Below are 18,096 nucleotides of genomic sequence, written 5' to 3' on the forward strand. Positions count from 1 at the left end.
GGGTTACAGGTACAGGTTAGATACAGGTAGAGACATTAGGCTGGGGTTACAGGTACAGGTTAGATACAGGTAGAGACATTAGGCTGGGGTTACAGGTACAGGTTAGATACAGGTAGAGACATTAGGCTGGGGTTACAGGTACAGGTTAGATACAGGTAGAGACATTAGGCTGGGGTTACAGGTACAGGTTAGATACAAGTAAAGACATTAGGCTGGGGTTACAGGTACAGGTTAGATACAGGTAGAGACATTAGGCTGGGGTTACAGGTACAGGTTAGATACAGGTAGAGACATTAGGCTGGGGTTACAGGTACAGGGTAGATACAGGTAGAGACATTAGGCTGGGGTTACAGGTACAGGTTAGATACAGGTAGAGACATTAGGCTGGGGTTACAGGTACAGGTTAGATACAGGTAGAGACATTAGGCTGGGGTTACAGGTACAGGTTAGATACAGGTAGAGACATTAGGCTGGGGTTACAGGTACAGGTTAGATACAGGTAGAGACATTAGGCTGGGGTTACAGGTTAGATACAGGTAGAGACATTAGGCTGGGGTTACAGGTACAGGTTAGATACAGGTAGAGACATTAGGCTGGGGTTACAGGTACAGGGTAGATACAGGTAGAGACATTAGGCTGGGGTTACAGGTACAGGGTAGATACAGGTAGAGACATTAGGCTGGGGTTACAGGTACAGGTTAGATACAGGTAGAGACATTAGGCTGGGGTTACAGGTACAGGTTAGATACAGGTAGAGACATTAGGCTGGGGTTACAGGTACAGGTTAGATACAGGTAGAGACATTAGGCTGGGGTTACAGGTACAGGTTAGATACAGGTAGAGACATTAGGCTGGGGTTACAGGTACAGGTTAGATACAGGTAGAGACATTAGGCTGGGGTTACAGGTACAGGTTAGATACAGGTAGAGACATTAGGCTGGGGTTACAGGTACAGGGTAGATACAGGTAAAGACATTAGGCTGGGGTTACAGGTACAGGTTAGATACAGGTAGAGACATTAGGCTGGGGTTACAGGTACAGGTTAGATACAGGTAGAGACATTAGGCTGGGGTTACAGGTACAGGTTAGATACAGGTAGAGACATTAGGCTGGGGTTACAGGTACAGGTTAGATACAGGTAGAGACATTAGGCTGGGGTTACAGGTACAGGGTAGATACAGGTAAAGACATTAGGCTGGGGTTACAGGTACAGGTTAGATACAGGTAGAGACATTAGGCTGGGGTTACAGGTACAGGTTAGATACAGGTAGAGACATTAGGCTGGGGTTACAGGTACAGGTTAGATACAGGTAGAGACATTAGGCTGGGGTTACAGGTACAGGTTAGATACAGGTAGAGACATTAGGCTGGGGTTACAGGTACAGGTGATGTAGAGGTGTGTTTACCATGAGCACTCCTAGACTCCACCAGTCAGCACTCTGTGTGTGTCCTCGTCTGTTGACGACCTCAGGAGCCATGTACTCCACCGTCCCACAGAAGGAATAGGCCTTCTTATCAACATCCACTGACTCCTTACTCAACCCAAAGTCTGAAATACACAACCACCTCTTAACTCAAACACACAACATCATCTCCTGAAGCACCACAGCACACAGCCCAGACAGAGAGCCGCTCATACCTGTTAACTTGATGTGTCCAGCTTCGTCTAACAAAATGCTGAAAACAGAGAACCACATTAGTAGGTTTAGTAGAGAAACACACAGACCTCCTGACAGTAACAACATCAACAGCAGGACAATGTGTTTCTGAAGTAAATATCAGCACCCAGAATACACTAACCCCTAACCCATCACCACTAAACCATCACCCCTAACCCATCACCCATCACCACTAACCCATCACCCCTAACCCATCACCCCTAACCCATCACTCCTAACACCACCCCTAACCCATCACCCCTAACACCACCCCTAACCCATCACCCCTAACACCACCCCTAACCCATCACCCCTAACACCACCCCTAACCCATCACCCCTAACACCACCCCTAACCCATCACCCCTAACCCATCACCCCTAACCCATCACCCCTAACACCACCCCTAACCCATCACCCCTAACAACACCCCTAACCCATCACCCCTAACCCATCACCCCTAACCCATCACCCCTAACACCACCCCTAACCCATCACCCCTAACACCACCCCTAACCCATCACCCCTAACACCACCCCTAACCCATCACCCCTAACAACACCCCTAACCCATCACCCCTAACAACACCCCTAACCCATCACCCCTAACACCACCCCTAACCCATCACCACTAACCCATCACCCCTAACACCACCCCTAACCCATCACCCCTAACACCACCCCTAACCCATCACCCCTAACACCCCTAACCCATCACCCCTAACAACACCCCTAACCCATCACCCCTAACAACACCCCTAACCCATCACCCCTAACCCATCACCCCTAACACCACCCCTAACCCATCACCCCTAACACCACCCCTAACCCATCACCCCTAACACCACCCCTAACCCATCACCCCTAACAACACCCCTAACAACACCCCTAACCCATCACCCCTAACAACACCCCTAACAACACCCCTAACCCATCACCCCTAACAACACCCCTAACAACACCCCTAACCCATCACCCCTAACAACACCCCTAACCCATCACCCCTAACCCATCACCCCTAACCCATCACCCCTAACCCATCACCCCTAATCCATCATCTCACCCCTAACCCCTAACCCATCACCCCTAACCCCTCACCCATCACCCCTAACCCCTAACCCATCACCCCTAACCCATCACCCCTAACAACACCCCTAACCCATCACCCCTAACAACACCCCTAACCCATCACCCCTAACACCACCCCTAACCCATCACCCCTAACCCATCACAACACCCCTAACCCATCACCCCTAACCCATCACAACACCCCTAACCCATCACCCCTAACCCATCACAACACCCCTAACCCATCACCCCTAACAACACCCCTAACCCATCACCCCTAACATCCCCCCTAACCCATCACCCCTAACATCCCCCCTAACCCATCACCCCTAACATCCCCCCTAACCCATCCCCCCTAACCCCTAACAACACCCCTAACCCATCCCCCCTAACCCATCCCCCCTAACCCATCACCCCTAACAACACCCCTAACAACACCCCTAACAACACCCCTCACCCATCACCCCTAACCCCTAATCCCTAACACCCCTAACCCATCACCCGTAACACCCCTAACCCATCACCCGTAACAACACCTCTCACCCATCACCCCTAACCCCTAATCCCTAACACCCCTAACCCATCACAACACCCCTAACCCATCACAACACCCCTAACCCATCACGCATAACCCATCACCCCTAACCCATCACCCCTAACACCCCTAACCCATCACCCGTAACAACACCCCTAACCCCTAACCCATCACCCCTAACCCCCCTAACCCATCACCCGTAACACCCCTAACCCATCCCCCCTAACCCATCACCCCTAACAACATCCCTCACCCCTAACCCATCACCCCTTACCCATCACCTTTAACACCCCTAACCCATCACCCGTAACAACACCCCTAACCCATCACCCCTAACACCCCTAACCCATCACCCGTAACACCCCTAACCCATCACCCGTAACAACACCCTTAACCCCTAACCCATCACAACACCCGTAACCCATCACCCGTAACCCATCACCCCTAACCCATCACCCGTAACAACACCCCTAACCCCTAACCCATCACCCCTAACCCATCACCCCTAACCCATCACACCTAACCCATCACCCCTAACCCCTAACCCATCACCCCTAACCCATCATCCCTAACACATCACCCCTAATCCATCACCCCTAACACCCCTAACCCATCAGCCCTAACCCATCACTTCTAACCCATCACAACACCCCTAACCCATCCCCCCTAACCCATCACCCCTAACCCATCACCCCTAACCCATCACCCCTAACCCCTAACCCCTAGCCCATCACCCCTAACCCATCACCCCTAACCCCTAACACCCCTCACCCCTAACACCCCTAACCCATCACCCCTAACCCATCACCCCAAACCCATCACCCCAAACACCCCTAACCCATCACCTGTAACAACACCCTTAACCCCTAACCCCTAAGCCATCACAACACCCCTAACCCATCACCCCTAACAACACCCCTAACCCATCACCCCTAACACCCCTAACCCATCACCCGTAACAACACCCCTAACCCATCACCCCTAACCCCTAACCCCTAACCCATCACCCCTAACAACACCCCTAACAACACCCCTAACCCATCACCCCTAACCCATCACCCCTAACCCATCATATCACCCCTAACCCATCACCCCTAACCCATCATATCACCCCTAACCCATCACCCCTAACCCATCACCCCTAACCCATCACAACAGCCCTAACCCATCACCCCTAACAACACCCCTAATCCATCACAACAGCCCTAACCCATCACCCCTAACCCATCACAACACCCCTAACCCATCACCCCTAACAACAGCCCTAACCCATCACAACAGCCCTAACCAATCACAACAGCCCTAACCCATCACCCCTAACCCATCACAACACCCCTAACCCATCACAACACCCCTAACCCATCACAACACCCCTAACCATCACCTTTAACCCATCACAACCACCCTAACCCACAACTAGCAACACCCCAACCCGTCACTAGCAACACCCCAACCCGTCACTAGCAACTCCCCAACCCGTCACCAGCAACACCCCAACCACCCTAACCCGTTACCAGCAACACCCCAACCCATCACCAGTAACACGTCAACCACCCTAACCTGTTACCAGCAACACCCCAACCACCCTAACCCAACCACTAGCAACACCCCAACCACCCTAACCCACAACTAGCAACACCCCAACCACCCTAACCCGTCACCAGCAACACCCCAACCACCCTAACCCGTTACCAGCAACACCCCAACCACCCCAACAACACCCCAACCCGTCACCAGCACCACCCCAACCCGTCACCAGCAACACCCCGTCACCAGCACCACCCCAACCCGTCACCAGCACCACCCCAACCCGTCACCAGCACCACCCCAACCCGTCACTAGCAACACCCCAACCCGTCACCAGCACCACCCCAACCCGTCACTAGCACCACCCCAACCCGTCACCAGCACCACCCCAACCACCCTAACCCGTCACTAGCAACACCCTAACCCGTCACCAGCACCACCCCAACCCGTCAACAGCACCACCCCAACCCGTCACCAGCACCACCCCAACCCGTCACCAGCACCACCCCAACCCGTCACCAGCACCACCCCAACCCGTCACCAGCACCACCCCAACCCGTCACCAGCACCACCCCAACCCGTCACCAGCACCACCCCAACCCGTCACCAGCACCACCCCAACCACCCTAACACGTCACTAGCAACACCCTAACCCGTCACCAGCAACACCCCAACCCGTCACTAGCAACACCCTAACCCGTCACCAGCAACACTCCAACCACCCGAACCCGTCACCAGCAACACCCCAACCCGTCACTAGCAACACCCCAACCCGTCACTAGCAACACCCCAACCCGTCACTAGCAACACCCCAACCCGTCACTAGCAACACCCCAACCCGTCACTAGCAACACCCCAACCACCCCAACCCGTCACTTGCAACACCCCAACCACCCCAACCCGTCACTAGCAACACCCCAACCCGTCACTTGCAACATCCCAACCCGTCACTTGCAACATCCCAACCCGTCACTTGCAACATCCCAACCCGTCACTAGCAACACCCCAACCCGTCACTAGCAACACCCCAACCCGTCACTAGCAACACCCCAACCCGTCACTAGCAACACCCCAACAACCCTAACCCGTCACTAGCAACACCCCGACCCGTCACTAGCAACACCCCGACCCGTCACTAGCAACACCCCAACCCGTCACTAGCAACACCCCAACCCGTCACTAGCAACACCCCAACCCGTCACTAGCAACACCCCAACCCGTCACTAGCAACACCCCAACCACCCTAACACCCCAACCCATCACTAGCAACACCCCAACCCGTCACTAGCAACACCCCAACCCGTCACTAGCAACACCCCAACCCACAACTAGCAACACCCCAACCCATTACTAGCAACACCCCAACCCATCACTAGCAACACCCCAACCCATCACTAGCAACACCCCAACCCATCACTAGCAACACCCCAACCCGTCACTAGCAACACCCCAACCCGTCACTAGCAACACCCCAACCCGTCGCTAGCAACACCCCAACCCGTCGCTAGCAACACCCCAACCCGTCACTAGCAACACCCCAACCCATCACTAGCAACACCCCAACCCGTCACTAGCAACACCCCAACCCGTCGCTAGCAACACCCCAACCCGTCACTAGCAACACCCCAACCACCCTAACCCAACCACTAGCAACACCCAACCACCCTAACACCCCAACCCGTCACTAGCAACACCCCAACCACCCTAACCCAACCACTAGCAACACCCAACCACCCTAACACCCCAACCCGTCACTAGCAACACCCCAACCACCCCAACCCGTCACTAGCAACACCCCAACCACCCTAACCCAACCACTAGCAACACCCAACCACCCTAACCCAACCACTAGCAACACCCAACCACCCTAACACCCCAACCCGTCACTAGCAACACCCCAACCACCCTAACCCATCACCAGCAACACCCCAACCCGTCACTAGCAACACCCCAACCCATCACTAGCAACACCCCAACCCATCACCAGCTACACCCCAACCACCCTAACCCAATGACTAGCAACACCCAAATGATGTAGATTAGGGGTTAAATCACTAGAGTTAGAAAGACTAGGAGGGTTAGGGGTCAGGGATTACGGTACATACTTCTCTGGTTTGAGGTCTCTGTAAACTATGCCCAGATGGTGCAGGTGGTCGAGGGCCAGAGCCAGCTCTGCTAGGTAGAATTTGACATCTTCCTCTGTAAACATAACCTAGTGAGAACTGGACACATTTACTGTCTGTTCTGGCCTCGGAGGGAAGAGTCATAGGCAACACATTATAATGGCATATTCTTAAATACAGTTAGAGCTACATAAAACAATATTATATACATGATATTAATAATACTATTTACACATTTAAATACAGACAGATTCTTTATAGCACTATACAGTCAGTGGCCAGTTTATTAGGAACATCACCCCCTTTCATGATAATGGTTGGGTCCTACAGACAGTGAGTCATGTGGCGTGTTATATAAAGCAGGCAGACAGGAATCAAGCCATTCAGTCACTGTCCGATTGAACGTTAGAATAAGAAAAACCAGTGACCTAAGCGACTTTGAGCCGGTCTCCTGGCCTTTTAACAAACAACAGTGCCTAGTGTTTATCGGAGAGTGGAGCGACAAACACAAAGCGCCTAGCCAACAGCAGTCCTGTGGCTGAAAACAGCCCGTCGATGAGAGTGTTTACCGGAGAGTGGAGCGACAAACAAAGCGCCTAGCCAACGGCAGTCCTGTGGCCGAAAACAGCCCGTCGATGGGAGTGTTTACCGGAGAGTGGAGGACAAACACAAAGCGCCTAGCCAACGGCAGTCCTGTGGCCGAAAACAGCCCGTCGATGAGAGTGTTTACCGGAGAGTGGAGCGACAAACAAAGCGCCTAGCCAACGGCAGTCCTGTGGCCGAAAACAGCCCGTCGATGAGAGTGTTTACCGGAGAGTGGAGGACAAACACAAAGCGCCTAGCCAACGGCAGTCCTGTGGCCCGAAAACAGCCCGTCGATGAGAGTGTTTACCGGAGAGTGGAGGACAAACACAAAGCGCCTAGCCAACGGCAGTCCTGTGGCATAAACAGCCCGTCGATGAGAGTGTTTACCGGAGAGTGGAGGACAAACACAAAGCGCCTAGCCAACGGCAGTCCTGTGGCCCGAAAACAGCCCGTCGATGAGAGTGTTTACCGGAGAGTGGAGGACAAACACAAAGCGCCTAGCCAACGGCAGTCCTGTGGCATAAACAGCCCGTCGATGAGAGTGTTTACCGGAGAGTGGAGGACAAACACAAAGCGCCTAGCCAACGGCAGTCCTGTGGCCCGAAAACAGCCCGTCGATGAGAGTGTTTACCGGAGAGTGGAGGACAAACACAAAACGCCTAGCCAACGGCAGTCCTGTGGCTGAAAACAGCCCGTCGATGAGAGTGTTCACCGGAGAGTGGAGCAACAAACACAAAACGCCTAGCCAATGGCAGTCCTGTGGCCCGAAAACAGCCCGTTGATGAGTGTTTACCGGAGAGTGGAGGACAAACACAAAACGCCTAGCCAACGGCAGTCCTGTGGCTGAAAACAGCCCGTCGATGAGAGTGTTTACCGGAGAGTGGAGGACAAACACAAAACGCCTAGCCAATGGCAGTCCTGTGGCCCGAAAACAGCCCGTTGATGAGAGTGTTTACCGGAGAGTGGAGGACAAACACAAAGCGCCTAGCCAACGGCAGTCCTGTGGCCAAAAACAGCCCGTCGATGAGAGGCCAAAGGAGAATGGAAAGAGTAGTGGTCCTTATCACAGATGGAATATTGCAGCAGACGACCACACCGGGTTACAGACGACCACACCGGGTTCCAGGCGACCACACCGGGTTCCAGGCGACCACACCGGGTTCCAGGCGCCCACACCGGGTTCCAGGCGCCCACACCGGGTTCCAGGCGCCCACACCGGGTTCCAGGCGCCCACACCGGGTTCCAGGCGACCACACCGGGTTCCAGGCGACCACACCGGGTTCCAGGCGACCACACCGGGTTCCAGGCGACCACACCGGGTTCCAGGCGACCACACCGGGTTCCATGGCCCCATCCTGCCTGGTGTCAACGGTACAGGCTGGTGGGGGTGGTGTAATGGTGTCTGGTGTCAACGGTATAGGCTGGTGGGGGTGGTGTAATGGTGCCTGGTGTCAACGGTACAGGCTGGTGGGGGTGGTGTAATGGTGCCTGGTGTCAACGGTACAGGCTGGTGGGGGTGGTGTTATGGTGCCTGGTGTCAACGGTACAGGCTGGTGGGGGTGGTGTTATGGTGCCTGGTGTCAACGGTACAGGCTGGTGGGGGTGGTGTTATGGTGCCTGGTGTCAACGGTACAGGCTGGTGGGGGTGGTGTTATGGTGCCTGGTGTCAACGGTACAGGCTGGTGGGGGTGGTGTAATGGTGCCTGGTGTCAACGGTACAGGCTGGTGGGGGTGGTGTTATGGTGCCTGGTGTCAACGGTACAGGCTGGTGGGGGTGGTGTAATGGTGCCTGGTGTCAACGGTACAGGCTGGTGGGGGTGGTGTAATGGTGCCTGGTGTCAACGGTACAGGCTGGTGGGGGTGGTGTTATGGTGCCTGGTGTCAACGGTACAGGCTGGTGGGGGTGGTGTAATGGTGCCTGGTGTCAACGGTACAGGCTGGTGGGGGTGGTGTAATGGTGCCTGGTGTCAACGGTACAGGCTGGTGGGGGTTGTGTAATGGTGCCTGGTGTCAACAGTACAGGCTGGTGGGGGTGGTGTTATGGTGCCTGGTGTCAACGGTACAGGCTGGTGGGGGTGGTGTTATGGTGCCTGGTGTCAACGGTACAGGCTGGTGGGGGTGGTGTTATGGTGCCTGGTGTCAACGGTACAGGCTGGTGGGGGTGGTGTAATGGTGCCTGGTGTCAACGGTACAGGCTGGTGGGGGTGGTGTTATGGTGCCTGGTGTCAACGGTACAGGCTGGTGGGGGTGGTGTTATGGTGCCTGGTGTCAACGGTACAGGCTGGTGGGGGTGGTGTAATGGTGCCTGGTGTCAACGGTACAGGCTGGTGGGGGTGGTGTTATGGTGCCTGGTGTCAACGGTACAGGCTGGTGGGGGTGGTGTAATGGTGCTTTGTGTCAACGGTACAGGCTGGTGGGGGTGGTGTTATGGTGCCTGGTGTCAACGGTACAGGCTGGTGGGGGTGGTGTAATGGTGCCTGGTGTCAACGGTACAGGCTGGTGGGGGTGGTGTAATGGTGCCTGGTGTCAACGGTACAGGCTGGTGGGGGTGGTGTAATGGTGCCTGCTGTCAACGGTACAGGCTGGTGGGGGTGGTGTAATGGTGCCTGGTGTCAACGGTACAGGCTGGTGGGGGTGGTGTAATGGTGCCTGGTGTCAACGGTACAGGCTGGTGGGGGTGGTGTAATGGTGCCTGGTGTCAACGGTACAGGCTGGTGGGGGTGGTGTAATGGTGCCTGCTGTCAACGGTACAGGCTGGTGGGGGTGGTGTAATGGTGCCTGGTGTCAACGGTACAGGCTGGTGGGGGTGGTGTAATGGTGCCTGGTGTCAACGGTACAGGCTGGTGGGGGTGGTGTAATGGTGCCTGGTGTCAACAGTACAGGCTGGTGGGGGTGGTGTAATGGTGCCTGGTGTCAACGGTACAGGCTGGTGGGGGTGGTGTAATGGTGTCTGGTGTCAACGGTACAGGCTGGTGGGGGTGGTGTAATGGTGCTTTGTGTCAACGGTACAGGCTGGTGGGGGTGGTGTAATGGTGCCTGGTGTCAACGGTACAGGCTGGTGGGGGTGGTGTAATGGTGCCTGGTGTCAACGGTACAGGCTGGTGGGGGTGGTGTAATGGTGCCTGGTGTCAACGGTACAGGCTGGTGGGGGTGGTGTAATGGTGCCTGGTGTCAACGGTACAGGCTGGTGGGGGTGGTGTAATGGTGCCTGGTGTCAACGGTACAGGCTGGTGGGGGTGGTGTAATGGTGCCTGGTGTCAACAGTACAGGCTGGTGGGGGTGGTGTTATGGTGCCTGGTGTCAACGGTACAGGCTGGTGGGGGTGGTGTAATGGTGCCTGGTGTCAACGGTACAGGCTGGTGGGGGTGGTGTAATGGTGGGTGGAATGTTTTCCCGGCGCACGGTAGCAATGTTTGAACGCCACACCTTGTAGAATCCCCAAAGAATTCTGACTGCTCTGGATGCAAAGGGGATCCTACCCAGTAGTAGATGGGCGTACCTAATAAACTGGCCATTGAGTGTATATTGAAATGCCGTGAAAAGCAGAGTGAATAACCCAGATGGTGGGATGTTATTTGTAATCATCACAGACGACAGTAGCAGAAAGGTGTCTCACCTCTTTGGATAAGCGTGTGAAGACGTCTCCTCCCCTGAGAAAGTCCAGGATTAAATAGAGCTTCCCTTCGGTCTGGAAGGCTGAGAGAGACGAGACACCTCTATAGTCAGTACAATGACAGACTAACCCTAATGCAACATGACTATGAAGGAGAGAGAGGGTAGAGGTGAAGGGTCAGGGGTTAAAGGTCAGACTAACCCTAATGCAACATGACTATGAAGGGGAGAGAGGGTAGAGGTGAAGGGTCAGGGGTTAAAGGTCAGACTAACCCTAATGCAACATGACTATGAAGGAGAGAGAGGGTAGAGGTGAAGGGTCAGGGGTTAAAGGTCAGACTAACCCTAATGCAACATGACTATGAAGGGGAGAGAGGGTAGAGGTGAAGGGTCAGGGGTTAAAGGTCAGACTAACCCTAATGCAACATGACTATGAAGGAGAGAGAGGGTAGAGGTGAAGGGTCAGGGGTTAAAGGTCAGACTAACCCTAATGCAACGCAGACTATGAAGGGGAGAGGTGAAGGGTCAGGGGTTAAAGGTCAGACTAACCGTAGTGCAACGCAGACTATGAAGGGGAGAGAGGGGAGAGGTGAAGGGTCAGGGGTTAAAGGTCAGACTAACCCTAATGCAACATGACTATGAAGGGGAGAGAGGGGAGAGGTGAAGGGTCAGGGGTTAAAGGTCAGACTAACCCTAATGCAACATGACTATGAAGGGGAGAGAGGGGAGAGGTGAAGGGTCAGGGGTTAAAGGTCAGACTAACCCTAATGCAACGCAGACTATGAAGGGGAGAGGTGAAGGGTCAGGGGTTAAAGGTCAGACTAACCCTAATACAACATGACTATAAAGGGGAGAGAGGGTAGAGGTGAAGGGTCAGGGGTTAAAGGTCAGACTAACCCTAATGCAACGCAGACTATGAAGGGGAGAGGTGAAGGGTCAGGGGTTAAAGGTCAGACTAACCGTAGTGCAACGCAGACTATGAAGGGGAGAGAGGGGAGAGGTGAAGGGTCAGGGGTTAAAGGTCAGACTAACCCTAATGCAACATGACTATGAAGGGGAGAGAGGGGAGAGGTGAAGGGTCAGGGGTTAAAGGTCAGACTAACCCTAATGCAACATGACTATGAAGGGGAGAGAGGGGAGAGGTGAAGGGTCAGGGGTTAAAGGTCAGACTAACCCTAATGCAACGCAGACTATGAAGGGGAGAGGTGAAGGGTCAGGGGTTAAAGGTCAGACTAACCCTAATGCAACATGACTATGAAGGAGAGAGAGGGTAGAGGTGAAGGGTCAGGGGTTAAAGATCAGACTAACCCTAATGCAACGCAGACTATGAAGGGGAGAGAGGGTAGAGGTGAAGGGTCAGGGGTTAAAGGTCAGACTAACCCTAATGCAACATGACTATGAAGGAGAGAGAGGGTAGAGGTGAAGGGTCAGGGGTTAAAGGTCAGACTAACCCTAATGCAACATGACTATGAAGGGGAGAGAGGGGAGAGGTGAAGGGTCAGGGGTTAAAGGTCAGACTAACCCTAATGCAACATGACTATGAAGGGGAGAGAGGGGAGAGGTGAAGGGTCAGGGGTTAAAGGTCAGACTAACCCTAATGCAACGCAGACTATGAAGGGGAGAGGTGAAGGGTCAGGGGTTAAAGGTCAGACTAACCCTAATGCAACTTGACTATGAAGGGGAGAGAGGGTAGAGGTGAAGGGTCAGGGGTTAAAGGTCAGACTAACCCTAATGCAACATGACTATGAAGGGGAGAGAGGGTAGAGGTGAAGGGTCAGGGGTTAAAGGTCAGACTAACCCTAATGCAACATGACTATGAAGGGGAGAGAGGGTAGAGGTGAAGGGTCAGGGGTTAAAGGTCAGACTAACCCTAATGCAACGCAGACTATGAAGGGGAGAGAGGGGAGAGGTGAAGGGTCAGGGGTTAAAGGTCAGACTAACCCTAATGCAACATGACTATGAAGGGGAGAGAGGGTAGAGGTGAAGGGTCAGGGGTTAAAGGTCAGACTAACCCTAATGCAACATGACTATGAAGGAGAGAGAGGGTAGAGGTGAAGGGTCAGGGGTTAAAGGTCAGACTAACCCTAATGCAACATGACTATGAAGGGGAGAGAGGGGAGAGGTGAAGGGTCAGGGGTTAAAGGTCAGACTAACCCTAATGCAACATGACTATGAAGGGGAGAGAGGGGAGAGGTGAAGGGTCAGGGGTTAAAGGTCAGACTAACCCTAATGCAACATGACTATGAAGGGGAGAGAGGGGAGAGGTGAAGGGTCAGGGGTTAAAGGTCAGACTAACCCTAATGCAACATGACTATGAAGGGGAGAGAGGGTAGAGGTGAAGGGTCAGAGGTTAAAGGTCAGACTAACCCTAATGCAACATGACTATGAAGGGGAGAGAGGGTAGAGGTGAAGGGTCAGGGGTTAAAGGTCAGACTAACCCTAATGCAACATGACTATGAAGGGGAGAGAGGGTAGAGGTGAAGGGTCAGAGGTTAAAGGTCAGACTAACCCTAATGCAACGCAGACTATGAAGGGGAGAGAGGGGAGAGGTGAAGGGTCAGGGGTTAAAGGTCAGACTAACCCTAATGCAACATGACTATGAAGGGGAGAGAGGGTAGAGGTGAAGGGTCAGGGGTTAAAGGTCAGACTAACCCTAATGCAACATGACTATGAAGGGGAGAGAGGGTAGAGGTGAAGGGTCAGGGGTTAAAGGTCAGACTAACCCTAATGCAACGCAGACTATGAAGGGGAGAGGTGAAGGGTCAGGGGTTAAAGGTCAGACTAACCCTAATGCAACATGACTATGAAGGGGAGAGAGGGTAGAGGTGAAGGGTCAGGGGTTAAAGGTCAGACTAACCCTAATGCAACATGACTATGAAGGGGAGAGAGGGTAGAGGTGAAGGGTCAGGAGTTAAAGGTCAGACTAACCCTAATGCAACATGACTATGAAGGGGAGAGAGGGTAGAGGTGAAGGGTCAGGGGTTAAAGGTCAGACTAACCCTAATGCAACGCAGACTATGAAGGGGAGAGAGGGGAGAGGTGAAGGGTCAGGGGTTAAAGGTCAGACTAACCCTAATGCAACATGACTATGAAGGGGAGAGAGGGTAGAGGTGAAGGGTCAGGGGTTAAAGGTCAGACTAACCCTAATGCAACGCAGACTATGAAGGGGAGAGGTGAAGGGTCAGGGGTTAAAGGTCAGACTAACCCTAATGCAACATGACTATGAAGGGGAGAGAGGGTAGAGGTGAAGGGTCAGGGGTTAAAGGTCAGACTAACCCTAATGCAACGCAGACTATGAAGGGGAGAGAGGGTAGAGGTGAAGGGTCAGGGGTTAAAGGTCAGACTAACCGTAATGCAACATGACTATGAAGGGGAGAGAGGGTAGAGGTGAAGGGTCAGGGGTTAAAGGTCAGACTAACCCTAATGCAACGCAGACTATGAAGGGGAGAGGTGAAGGGTCAGGGGTTAAAGGTCAGACTAACCCTAATGCAACATGACTATGAAGGGGAGAGAGGGTAGAGGTGAAGGGTCAGGGGTTAAAGGTCAGACTAACCCTAATGCAACGCAGACTATGAAGGGGAGAGAGGGTAGAGGTGAAGGGTCAGGGGTTAAAGGTCAGACTAACCGTAGTGCAACGCAGACTATGAAGGGGAGAGAGGGTAGAGGTGAAGGGTCAGGGGTTAAAGGTCAGACTAACCGTAGTGCAACTTGACTATGAAGGGGAGAGAGGGTAGAGGTGAAGGGTCAGGGGTTAAAGGTCAGACTAACCCTAATGCAACTTGACTATGAAGGGGAGAAAGGGTAGAGGTGAAGGGTCAGGGGTTGAAGGTCAGACTAACCCTAATGCAACTTGACTATGAAGGGGAGAGAGGGTAGAGGTGAAGGGTCAGGGGTTAAAGATCAGACTAACCGTAGTGCAACTTGACTATGAAGGGGAGAGAGGGGAGAGGTGAAGGGTCAGGGGTTAAAGGTCAGACTAACCCTAATGCAACTTGACTATGAAGGGGAGAGAGGGTAGAAGTGAAGGGTCAGGGGTTAAAGGTCAGACTAACCCTAATGCAACATGACTATGAAGGGGAGAGAGGGTAGAGGTGAAGGGTCAGGGGTTAAAGGTCAGACTAACCGTAGTGCAACGCAGACTATGAAGGGGAGAGAGGGTAGAGGTGAAGGGTCAGGGGTTAAAGATCAGACTAACCGTAGTGCAACTTGACTATGAAGGAGAGAGAGGGTAGAGGTGAAGGGTCAGGGGTTAAAGATCAGACTAACCCTAATGCAACATGACTATGAAGGGGAGAGAGGGTAGAGGTGAAGGGTCAGGGGTTAAAGGTCAGACTAACCGTAGTGCAACTTGACTATGAAGGGGTGGTTGACCTCCACTAAAATGTCTCGCTCCATCTTGGTGCGAACTCTGTCCCTGACTGAAACAGACAAAGAGAGATGAAGTTCCAGACAAAACAGGACCATTAGTTTCTAGCATAGTGTCAGAGAGACCATCTGAGAGAACACGTCTGTGAAGATGATAACAGGACTGTTACCTTTCAACGAAGCCTTCTTGAGGACTTTCATTGCATATAACTGACCCGCGTCTGGACCCGTGACCTTCCGGACCAGAAAAACCTTTCCGAAGGAACCCTGTCCCAGCACCTTAAGCAGCTCAAACTGCCTCGGGTCAGCCTTCTCACAGCCCTCCTTCACATGGTGGGTGATATGGATCTCTGAATAGGACGTAACCTCGTCCTACACACAAACACAAACAGTTAGTACTGCATGTACACACAAACACAAACAGTTAGTACTGCATGTACACACAAAATATAGAAGCACATACAACCCCTTATTCAAGTAGGTCACCAGTGGTGGGAACATCTGCCCTACAACCGATGGTCAAGCCATCCATCCTCTCCAACTTGGGAGTCAACTTTGACCCTTCTCTGTCCTGCCCAACATGTGTCTATCTATGAAACATTGCCCGGCTCAAACTATCACTCTCCCAGCCAGATACAGAGAAACTAGCCCGCACCTAAATCTTTTCCCGGATTGACTACAGCTCGGTTCAGGGGCCTTCCAGACAAATCACTTCAGAGGCTCCCGAGTGACGCAGCAGTCTAAGACACAGTGAAGAGTCACTACTGTCCCTGGTTCGAATCCAGGCTGTATCACATCAGCCTGTGATTGGGAGTCCCATAGGACGGCGCACAACTGGCCCAGCGCAGGCAGGGTTTGGCCGGGGTAGGCCGTCATTGTACATAAGAATTTACTCTTAACTGACTTGACTAGTTAAATAAAGGTTAAATAAAATAAAAAACTAATTCTCCAGAATAGTGCAGCCAGAGTCCTGACCAGGACCAAGAAGTCAGCCCACATCATCGCCATCCATACTGAACTCCTGTGGCCTCCGGTCAACTAGCGGAGAGACTGGAGAATCCTCCTCATAGTCTTTACAGTCTAGAATAGACTGAGGGACCTCTCTTGCCCCTCGCCGACGGAATGCTCTCCCTGACGAGGGACCTCTCTTGCCCCTCGCCGACGGAATGCTCTCCCTGATGAGGGACCTCTCTTGCCCCTCGCCTACGGAATGCTCTCCCTGATGAGGGACCTCACTTGCCCCTCGCCGACGGAATGCTCTCCCTGATGAGGGACCTCACTTGCCCCTCGCCGACGGAATGCTCTCCCTGATGAGGGACCTCTTGCCCCTCGCCTACGGAATGCTCTCCCTGATGAGGGACCTCTCTTGCCCCTCGCCGACGGAATGCTCTCCCTGATGAGGGACCTCTCTTGCCCCTCGCCTACGGAATGCTCTCCCTGATGAGGGACCTCACTTGCCCCTCGCCGACGGAATGCTCTCCCTGATGAGGGACCTCTTGCCCCTCGCCTACGGAATGCTCTCCCTGATGAGGGACCTCTCTTGCCCCTCGCCGACAGAATGCTCTCCCTGATGAGGGACCTCACTTGCCCCTCGCCGACGGAATGCTCTCCCTGATGAGGGACCTCACTTGCCCCTCGCCGACGGAATGCTCTCCCTGATGAGGGACCTCTCTTGCAGTGAGACACACCCTCCGTGTTCCTCACACAGTGAGACACACCCTCCATGTTCCTCACACAGTGAGCCACACCCTCCGTGTTCCTCACACAGTGAGACACACCCTCCATGTTCCTCACACAGTGAGACAGACCCTCCGTGTTCCTCACACAGTGAGCCACACCCTCCGTGTTCCTCACACAGTGAGACACACCCTCCATGTTCCTCACACAGTGAGACAGACCCTCCGTGTTCCTCACACAGTGAGACAGACCCTCTGTGTTCCTCACACAGTGAAACACACCCTCCATGTTCCTCACACAGTGAAACACACCCTCCATGTTACTCACACAATGAGTAAAAGACTCTCCCTCGTCCATGGGCTCATCCAGGATCTGGTGACCATTGACCTGGAACACACACAGTAAACAACCAAGTCAACACAAATCACACATCAACATCTACAGAGCTGACACACAACACGATGGGAGCGTTCCAGCAGGTCAATTTGGCCAAGTCAGTGACAACTACAGCTGTTCCCGACAAAAATAAAATCTTAGTCGACCCTGAAAGGCGCCTGTTCATTCATCAATCGGACATTTTTAAATTAGTATTTTTCCATATGTGTTTAATCAAATCAACTGTATGCATTGAGCTTGTCTGATGCTTAAAGCTTATGGTTTGATGAAATTAGACAAATGCCCCAAGAGGGAGCCAGAGATCTAGATAACCAGAAGAAAAACAACCTGACCCAACTATTCTCCTCCTGCTGGCTTTGGCAGATTCTGCCATTACTCTCCTAAAGTTAACGGTAAAAGGCTACACGAGGAGACTGCAGCCTTTCTCATGTGGAATGCCAATTTATCTTACCATTTCACCAATCTGCGTGCGTGCAAGTTATGGTTTTCATATGTACATTTTTGTGAAAGCTTCATTTAATTGATATCTTCATACCTCAAAATCATTGTCAT

The 18,096-nt window shown here is 53.1% G+C and overlaps 1 protein-coding gene across 1 annotated transcript in view; it reads right to left on the reverse strand.

Moving 5' to 3' along the window:
- The window catches only part of LOC129843435 (ribosomal protein S6 kinase alpha-6), a gene marked incomplete at its 3' end in the record, with an annotated part of 70,574 nt that overhangs the window by 43,399 nt on the left and 9,079 nt on the right, over positions 1-18,096 (reverse strand). Inside the window, 7 exon segments of the mRNA XM_055912154.1 lie at positions 1,407-1,549; positions 1,640-1,677; positions 6,892-6,998; positions 11,111-11,190; positions 15,444-15,524; positions 15,642-15,843; positions 17,476-17,535. Of these exon segments, the coding sequence (XP_055768129.1) occupies positions 1,407-1,549; positions 1,640-1,677; positions 6,892-6,998; positions 11,111-11,190; positions 15,444-15,524; positions 15,642-15,843; positions 17,476-17,535 (711 nt within the window).

The sequence above is a fragment of the Salvelinus fontinalis genome, unplaced genomic scaffold (genome assembly GCF_029448725.1).
Source record: "Salvelinus fontinalis isolate EN_2023a unplaced genomic scaffold, ASM2944872v1 scaffold_0136, whole genome shotgun sequence".
Taxonomy (NCBI): Eukaryota; Metazoa; Chordata; class Actinopteri; order Salmoniformes; family Salmonidae; genus Salvelinus; species Salvelinus fontinalis.